At 34.1% G+C, this 10343-nt stretch overlaps 1 protein-coding gene across 1 annotated transcript; it reads right to left on the bottom strand.

Moving 5' to 3' along the window:
* Positions 1-4721: 4721 nt before the first annotated feature.
* LOC108907750 lies at positions 4722-9878 on the bottom strand. The gene is made up of 2 exons (XM_018711545.1): positions 9800-9878; positions 4722-6059 (listed from the first exon to the last, which is right to left on the bottom strand). Exons 1-2 carry the CDS (start codon positions 9826-9828, stop codon positions 4844-4846), a joined length of 1245 nt encoding a protein of 414 aa, XP_018567061.1. The 5' UTR covers positions 9829-9878; the 3' UTR covers positions 4722-4843.
* Between the last annotated feature and the right edge of the window lie 465 nt (positions 9879-10343).

Raw genomic sequence — 10343 nt, 5'->3', positions numbered from 1 at the left:
AAAAAAATTCCCTAAAAAGTATTGTTTTTAAACCCCATTTTTGTGATTTTTTCGATTTTTACCATAATAATCATGATTCATTCGATTTGTAACCAGTCATGTATTGTAAAAAATTTAATTACAAACATTTTTTTCCTTTTCCATTTTCGCCTAAAATCAACTCTTAAAAAGATACATAATTAAATAGGAAGAAAAATATGACATTTTTCCAATTTTTTTAACATATTGTGCCGCCAAAAGTTAAGCCCACGTTTTTTTTTATGCGCATAGAAAAATTTTCATTTCTAATGATATTTGAAAGCCAAAAAGCCAAAAATCTCCGTGGATATACGATTCAGCCAAATATGACTTTTTGAAACAGATACCGTCTGGACTATAGATATTTTGTATTTACTTACTTTTATATCTGATCTTGTGGTACTATTGTGGTATGTTACAAGTTACAGGGACTGTAGCGCGTAAACTTTTACAATTTTTTCTTTTAGTAACTATCTAGTAATATTGCAAAAAGTCTTAATCAGATTTACTTAAAATATCACAAAAAGCTAACATAAATGTTTCTATAAACGTTACGTCTTGATGATGTTTTTTTTTATTACTATACATTTATAACATTGTAAGAAAATTACAGAATAGCATCATTGATCTGATGCGATAACATTATTCATAAAAGGGATTATTATTCTTGTAAGTCACTTCACTGCTTTGTTATTATTTCTTTCAAAGAAATATCTGCCAGTGAAAAATAATACATAACGGTGTGAGTGAGGAAAATATCTATCAGTCCATGAGTACAGACAGAATTCTGGTATACAAGTTATGTAGCTTAACTCAGACACAAAAGCACTCCAAACGGGTTGCACAGTTTAATTAGATTAAATAAAAGCTGATAAAAACATGTCTTAGAGGTATTACTGGTAGCCTGTCCTTCAATCAGGTACCAGAGGTGTTCATTGATAAAAAGTAGTGCGCAACCCGTAATACATATAAATAATCTATTACCCGTGTAACATAAAAATGGGCAGTGATTCATATCCAGCACTTAGACTAGTAAGGGAGGTGAGGGATGCAGGGACAAGATCTCATAGGCGTACTACTTGAGAATGGGTGAATAATTACTTTNGAAGAAAAATATGACATTTTTCCAATTTTTTTAACATATTGTGCCGCCAAAAGTTAAGCCCACGTTTTTTTTTATGCGCATAGAAAAATTTTCATTTCTAATGATATTTGAAAGCCAAAAAGCCAAAAATCTCCGTGGATATACGATTCAGCCAAATATGACTTTTTGAAACAGATACCGTCTGGACTATAGATATTTTGTATTTACTTACTTTTATATCTGATCTTGTGGTACTATTGTGGTATGTTACAAGTTACAGGGACTGTAGCGCGTAAACTTTTACAATTTTTTCTTTTAGTAACTATCTAGTAATATTGCAAAAAGTCTTAATCAGATTTACTTAAAATATCACAAAAAGCTAACATAAATGTTTCTATAAACGTTACGTCTTGATGATGTTTTTTTTTATTACTATACATTTATAACATTGTAAGAAAATTACAGAATAGCATCATTGATCTGATGCGATAACATTATTCATAAAAGGGATTATTATTCTTGTAAGTCACTTCACTGCTTTGTTATTATTTCTTTCAAAGAAATATCTGCCAGTGAAAAATAATACATAACGGTGTGAGTGAGGAAAATATCTATCAGTCCATGAGTACAGACAGAATTCTGGTATACAAGTTATGTAGCTTAACTCAGACACAAAAGCACTCCAAACGGGTTGCACAGTTTAATTAGATTAAATAAAAGGTGATAAAAACATGTCTTAGAGGTATTACTGGTAGCCTGTCCTTCAATAAGGTACCAGAAGTGTTCATTGATAAAAAGTAATGCGCAACCCGTAATACATATAAATAATCTATTACCCGTGTAACATAAAAATGGGCAGTGATTCATATCCAGCACTTAGACTAGTAAGGGAGGTGAGGGATGCAGGGACAAGATCCCATAGGCGTACTACTTGAGAATGGGTGAATAATTACTTTAAAAAACTTATAAGACTTACCTGTCATCCTCTCTACAATTGTTGAGTGCCGATGGCCCACCACCACCCACTTACACCTACCTGATGCGCACGACGCGAATACCACACTTTATAAATTTTAAGTTATTTTCAAAAGATTCAAGATGGCTGTTTTTATGTGTATATAACTGCTTAGCAAGCCATAATTCGATCTTTTTCGATTTTAACCAGTCTATAATTTCCGCCTTTCTCCATGCTGATGTTGGTTCCATATGTGGCAAAACAGATTCAAACAATTTTTCAAATACTTTGCTATCCATATCCTCATGATAGTCTCCTGTTCGTCGTCATTCAAAAACAAGTGAACTCTGTTCCAAAAATCCTGCTGTACTTCCAATATGCGTTATTATTAGGCGCCGCCCTTTTCCAGAAGGTGACTTTAATTCTTCCAGAAATGCCTGACGTTTGCTTTGGATCTTGCCACACTTTTGTCACCGTATGACCTTCATTCCATGTTTCGTAAGTGTAATATATTCTACGATTTAGTTTTCGAGATTCTAATACTTGTCTTCAATAGTTTCTACGCTATATCATTATTTCCCCTTTTTCTATCAGTATACTTTTTCTATTTCGTTTTATAAAAGGAAATTCATGTAACGCATAGTTCTCAAAAGCATACCCTTCGATCTATATGTATAATCTAAGCACATTTTGATCCTGTGAGATAACAGCCTGAATTTTTTTATTGCCGGAAGCTCATTTTTAAAATACCATCCATGAATTGTTCTGCGAATCGCATATTTTGTGTCGTCATCAACATCTATCTTTTTCCTTCCGCGAGTTTCCACCCTTTTCCTTTTCGCAGTCGAATCTTATTGCACGATATAGGTACACTTCTCACCGACACTCTTGTTATTGAACTGCAGCACTTACACTCATATTTTGGCTATAAGGCCTTCATACAGGTTTTTTATCATCTGATATTCCTGTCTTGTCAGATGAAGGCGCTTACTATTACGATCATTACTTTCAGTAGCTTTATATTTGAAAATGATAGCCAGCTGCGGAAACAACTGAATTTTGACGTTTCTAAATAACGGCTTTTCAAAATAATTGACATTTTGTACCTACCTTTCTATATATAACTAATTATTATTACTATAACATGAATACTTATAGTAACCAAGAAAAACTAGATATGATTTTAATTTAGAGAGTGCTGAAAGCAAGCTAAAGCTGCCATGCATTTATACCAACATCGTTTTCCGCAGAGACAACTTCCATCAGATCAAATTTTCGGAAAGTTAGCCAGGAATTTGGCGGCAGACGGAAAGTTTTCAAAAGAAAAGAAGAGTTTTTAAACCCAGAAGGGTAAGAGATGAAGTACATTCGATAAAGATGTTAAATTAACTAAACCTAAAAGAAAACGTTTACCATTCGCCTTTAAATGATATTGACGACCTTAAAAACAGAATAAGAGTAGAATGTCGGAGATTAAATGAAGAAACACTACACTCTGTTTTTGTACAGAGAGAGTGACAAACAGAGCTTTTCTATGTTTGGAAGCAAGTGGAGGTCATTTTGAGCATTTGAAATAAGTACTGTTTTAAATTGTTATATTGTTATCGTATTAAAGATAAAATATGTTACTTTAAAAAACGCAGTAACTTGTTTCCGCAGCTGACTATCATTTTTCAGAATAAAGCTACGAAAAGTAGGGCGCATTTTTTTGCTGTTTTTCTAGCAATATTTTTAATGAAACTATAAGACTTCCTTACATAGCTGAACGCAGAAAAAAATATCTTCCAGAATTGATAAAAAAATATATAGTGTGCCATTTGAATAAAAACAGTTGACTATAGCAATTTTGACATATGTTACCATGGAAACGATTTAATAATATTTAATAATGTCATTTGGTAGAGTTTGACCGTCGATTTAAAAATATATAGGGTTTGTTATAGCTATTTGTTAAAATAAAAGAGATACAGACCTGCGAATACCAAGCTGAATCACCCGGTATATTATTATAAACAAACGGCAAAATGGCAGTTGCATTTGTGCTTTGCTACAAAATTCAGTTTTGTAAAACTGTTGCAATCTATACATAAGATTCAATGCTGTGTGCCTACTTATAATTTAAATTGTTTTGCGCCTATTAGTCGGTGACATTATGTAATTTGGGAGCCACGCCTGCTATGACAGATGAGAGGCATCAGTGGCAATCAAACATAAAATACAGAAATAACTAACATTACGGTGGCGTAATAAGAATAGTGGTGTCAATAGAAGCTAATACCTCGTCGATTTGACTATTTGATATTCGATTACTTTGATAATTCTATGCCGTTTAATTTTTAATTGAAAAGCGAAAGAAACCATGTTGAATAGTTAGTATAATGTTGCTGTTTTATAAAAATGTGACAAGATTATTACAAAAAATTCGTTCGAACTCTCTCAAATTTCATAATTTTAGACTAATCTATAATAGTTTCGAAAAATTATGTGGTGTTATCAAATTTATTAAAAATAAAAAATTGATTTTTGAGATTGTTTTTGAAATTTTTTCCTACTTATATCATATCATTGAAAAGTAGTCAAAAAATGTTCTACTATGGCACCCACAAGAGAAAAGGAAGTTGATGAAGCGTTCTCGCACCGTAAGCCTCGCAATGAAAATATAAATATTTATTATTATTTATTTAGGAAACACTTCCTATAATCAGTGATACAATGAATAAATGACAAAGGATGCGTTAAGCCAAATTTTGAGGACAGGGCCACGCCACTAGCGTTAATAAAAGGACCTATTCTGACGTGGGACTGTCGTACACATGTGGGAGATCACGCGTTGGTTTTAATTCAAAATTGGCTCTTGCCGCCTCTGGTCTTCTATTTCTTTTTTTCGGAAGGTACTTCCGTAAGGATCTGAACAAAAATAGTGTTACAAAGGTTATTGCCAACAGCACGTGATATGATACAACGGTAATCAGTATATAAACAGCGCATGTAAGTTTCCAACTGGCTGCATGGCTTTCTTCTACCCCCACGTAATCGTGTTGGTACCCATTCAACAGGAACCGTCGATATTCCCTGTCTAATTTGTTTAAGTAATTCGTTTCGTCCCTTAGTTTGAACTTATCGAACAGTGCTTCGTATTGGGCGTCAAGGTTTGTAGTATTTAATTCCGCAATACATTTTTCAATGAGGAAATCATACAAATTTTGCTTGACCCGAAAGAAACGTCTCAGGTGATCTGTGCTTTGGACAGGCCTATTGTCCGCTTCTACTATAGTTTGTGATGTTACTATTAAGGCCCCTTTTTGAACTTCCCACGCGGTAACACCGCATTTTTGTTGTACATTGTTCCAATCAAAGGCAAAGTATTTGTGCTCGGACTCCACAATCGCGTAGTTTTTCCCGTTAAGATACATGTGGTAGGAGTTCGAGACGTTCACTCTTCTAAGACTGTTACAAGACAACTGATCGGCTCTGTTTGTCTTCCACATAACGTCAATATTATCTCTGTCATCATGGCAGAACCCTGTGCTGTATTTGCAAGCAGTGCCCGATCGGAGCACTATTTTATCTTGCACTACGTCCGCTTCGGTGTAATATTTAGTAAATATAATGGTTATAAACTTGTCGAATCTAGCGTTATTCTCACACGTGTACTCGTATTTGTATACTGTATAGTTGTTGTACGAATGTCCATAGACGTTTGTATATTTATTTGTGTCAAATGCTTTTAAACATGTGTTAGTAATGTCGCTAAATCGGTGTGATGAGTTGGCACTTGCTGCAGAATTCGTGTTTCCCCATTTACATTTCAAACATACGTCACTGTGGCATACGTTATCTTCGTTGTAGAGGCAGTGGTATACTGCTGTATTAAGTACAGCTGTTTGTTGATAGATGAACAGGGGTGTTGTTGGTAGCATGGTTTCCGGTTGAGTACAATTGTTGGAATCCGCCGTAGTTGCCGAGCAAACGATCAGAGAAATCAACAGGCGCCATATTGTCCTTGAACAAACGATATAGATTAGATATAAAATAATTAATAAAGAAATGATTAATATAACAAAATTTCTAGGAATTATGATAATTTATTTTAATATATTTTTATTATAATTTCCCCCACGGATCAGAATCCTATGTGTACTAACAATAAGACCTATTTTATTTTTTTGCTCATAAATTATTACATTTATGGAAAAACGGTACAAATCAAATTTGTTTCGCAAACCCATTTCACGCACTCAGTGAACCATCACGATAAGCTAATGTCATAGTAGTTCAAAATTCACCCATGTTTCGAAATGAATTTGACAATCTTACACAAGGCGCAGTTTCCACCAAAACAATCGGAATAATAGGAGACGACCTTCTACTCAGATCAGAAAGCGCAGGGTGAGAAAACACATTATCACCTCAGTTTCGAAAATTTTCAGGATTCCACCTTGTTGGAGAGCGCGCAAAAAAACGTTTAATAAACAGGCTAATCACAAAAACGAAATGAAAAATAAATAAAGTTACTTTCAAAAGATTTGGTGAAAAATCCTCATAGAACAATAAAAAAAACAAATTGAAGCTTGAACAATTGTGTACCATTGTGAATATTGTAAAAAAAATTGGAATGATTAATTTTTTTTAATTTTTTCTCTTTTTATCGATATTTAACATTTTTTGATGATAAAAAAATGTTTTTGCTGAAACAAACAAATTTGATTTAAAAAAAATGAATAAAAGAAGCAAAATTTATCCTTTAATTGATTATTATTAGCAAGTTTTACACAATTTCAATCATTTGAATCATATTGAAAGAAAAATCACAACGATTTGAACTCTTAAGGGTTTCTTTTGACAAAATTAACAGTGGCGTAGAAACTGTTATAAAAAGAGTCACATTGCCCCCGCTTTTACGTCACTGTTGTCCGTGAAATATTGAGGAGTACGTCAAATAATTAGTCTTTAGATGCTAACTGCATGTGATAAATTTGAAAAAGAAATTTTAAGGAGGCATTTGCGACCCCATATTTATTAGGACTCCTCGTCTTCTCTTCTTCTTCTTAACCTGTGGTTAGGTTCTATCGAAATCGTATAGAACCCCGGCCTTTTCCGGCCTACTGTCTCATTGTGTTCCAAAAAGGATTTTCCCACGAACGTCATTCTACTGCGTGCAAATCCTGAGCACTCGCCCAGGATATGCAGAGAGGTTTCATCCGCCGAGTCACATCCTCTTCAGACCGCACCGTCTACAAGCCTTAGTAGTATAATCGGATTAGACTTTAAAAGTACTGTTTAAAAGTTAAGTGGTAAATTTTTTTCAGATAAAATTTTCACATCGATTATTTAATTGTTACGATTTTTATGCAAGTTTTGAGCCTTTACTCATTGCTCTACGATGCTGAGATATACAGGGTGTTAAAAAAAGTGTAAAATATTTAAGGAGGTAATAGTATGAACCAAAAAAAACAGAAAAGTCTCAATAAACATGGCTCCGCAAAGTAACGGTTGCGGAGATATGGAATGTTTTATGTTTTTTAGCCCCGTTTTTATTTTGCAAAAACGTTGTGTATTTTCTTATAATAGTTGGTTGATGTTTAGTGAAATAAACAGTACGTATTTGACAGTTGTTCTCAGTGCACAAGTTTTCTTTCACTATGGCTGGTTACTCTAACGCAGAATTAACAGACATGCATTTCATGTATGGTCGTGCTAATGGGAACGCCACCGAAGCGCGACGTCTTTATGTTGACGCTTATCCAAATCGCCAGATTCCTTCACAACGCATGTTTGGAAGAATTCACCAAAGATTGCGTGATACCGGTTCCTTGAGCAAACAGTGCCATTTATCCGGAAGACCAAGGTCGGTATCCACTCCTAGAGCAGAAGAAGAAATTCTAGCACTGGTAGAGCAGAATCCAGGTACGAGTGTGCGGAGAATATCAGCCGAGGTAGGAATTAGTGGTCCTCTTGTTTGGAGAATCCTTCACGAGCAACTGCTTTATCCATACCATGTGCAACGAGTACAGGCCTTAAATCCAATAAATGATCATCAAGCACGTTTGGTTTTTTGCCGCTGGTTTCTACGTCATGATGCTGAAGACCCTCGTTTTCTTGCAAACATTCTTTTTACTGATGAGGCCGGGTTCACAAGAAATGGAGTGTTTAATTTTCACAATACGCATATTTGGGCCGACGAAAATCCTCATGCTCTAATAGAATCTGGACATCAGGCACGTTTTTCATTAAACATTTGGATGGGTATTGTAGGTGACAGGTTTCTAGGTCCTGTTGTTTTACCAAACCGATTAACAGGCGCTGCTTACCTCAACTTTCTGCAGAACACACTGTATGAGTTTTTGGAAGACATTCCTTTGAATCAGAGGCAACAAATGTGGTTCCAGCATGATGGTGCTCCAGCTCATTTTTCCATGGCCGTTAGAGAGCATTTACACCAAACTTTTCCACATAGATGGGTAGGAAGGGCCGGACCTGTTTTATGGCCTCCAAGATCGCCTGATCTGAACCCTCTAGATTTCTTTGTTTGGGGATATTTGAAGACATTAGTGTATGGTACTCCTGTAAATAGCCTGGAAGAGCTGCAGCTACGGATTAATCAAAAGTGTCAAGAAATCCAAACCAAGGAGGGTGTTTTCGAAAGAGTTCGAATATCGTTGAGACGAAGATGTCGTGCCTGCTTGGAAATGGACGGAGGGCACTTTGAACATCTTCTGTAACTTTGTTTTTTGTTTGTTAAAAGCTTCCTTTGTCGGTTTATTCCTAATAAAATAAAATGTTTGAAAAACGAATAGTGGTCCATATCTCCGCAACCGTTACTTTGCGGACCCATGTTTATTAAGACTTTTCTGCTTATTTTGGTTCATACTATTACCTCCTGAAATATTTTACACTCTTTTTTTAAGACCCTGTATATTTTTTTCATAAAATCATTGTGGCTTTGTTAATATTAAGAACTCTAATTTGCAGGTAGCCTAGAGTAAGAATTCTACTATCATATCTGTCATTTAAACAACAACGAATGTGAATATTTAAGTTAAGTTACTGTTAGATCGTCGTAGCTCATTTCGTAAACTCACGACTGCGAAGCCGAAGGTCCGGAATTCGAATCGCGGAAGGGTAGCATTTTTTGAAATGTAAAGTCCGTGTAAGCGGACTTGCCTATCTTTCTAGTGGTAATATTAAGATTTATCTGCCACAATAATTTTTTGAAAAAAAAAATATCTCTCAGCTCCACAGTACCTATCGTAGAGCAATGAGTAAAGGCTCAAAATTTGCATAAAAATCGTAGCAATTTACCACTTAACTTTTAATATCAAAAAGGCTTGATTTTCAACTTAATATTTAAACAATTTACACTTCAATAATCAACTTTTCCTTTATTGTATGTTGTAGTTCAACTCTTTACGAGTAAAATAAGCCCCCGAACAAGTCTCTATGACCTCTCAAAGATGGATCGTTATGTCTGGTCGCTACCAAGTACATAGACCCTAACAAACGGTTTTCCAAGTATTGCTAAAATTCGACTTTTTTAATTAACTATGACAATTTCCCTTCATTGGAATAAATTTTATTAATACATGTTTTTGATTCAGACTTAAGCACTTCTAATTAAGCTGTATCTCATTCTTAATAGACATTGTATATTAAACTATAACTATTTATTGATAATCTACTTTTTACTAAAGTTTGATCAATAATTAATCCACACTGTATACATAAAATTGTTTTAAACTTACCTCTTGTTAAAATTTGCGGAATTCTTCATCACGTATTAAAACGCCAGACAACTGTATAATGAAAAATGTATTATTAACATTTTACCTAAATAAATAAAAGCTATGATCTCATTATTATCATTAAACCACAGAAAAACACACTTGCATTATATTCAGTGACCACAAAACAGTTCTATTTATGAATTTAGTAATAACCTTTTTTATCATTTTTATTTTTTAATTAGATTTTTCTTCAAGAGAATAGGACTTTTTAACCAAGCGAAATTAAAAAAAGAAACATAATATTGGCTAAACTCTAATAGCATATTAATTTATATTGACAATTTCACTCATATTCATATAAAAAAATCCCATTTACGAATGAAAAAATCGTGGTCTGCTATCGGCCAAATAGGAAGGAAAAGAAATGCAACTGGACTAAAAAGCGGAGAAATTACGTTACCAAGCAACGGAATGTTATTTTATTTATTAAACGTAGCGTCAGTTTAAAACTGTTAAATGTTATAATTGTTATTTATAAGTCAAAATTAAAAATTTATCGGCA

The sequence above is a fragment of the Anoplophora glabripennis genome, unplaced genomic scaffold (assembly GCF_000390285.2).
Source record: "Anoplophora glabripennis isolate ALB-LARVAE unplaced genomic scaffold, Agla_2.0 scaffold393, whole genome shotgun sequence".
NCBI lineage: Eukaryota > Metazoa > Arthropoda > Insecta > Coleoptera > Cerambycidae > Anoplophora > Anoplophora glabripennis.
This window is presented reverse-complemented; position numbering and strand designations above follow the sequence as displayed.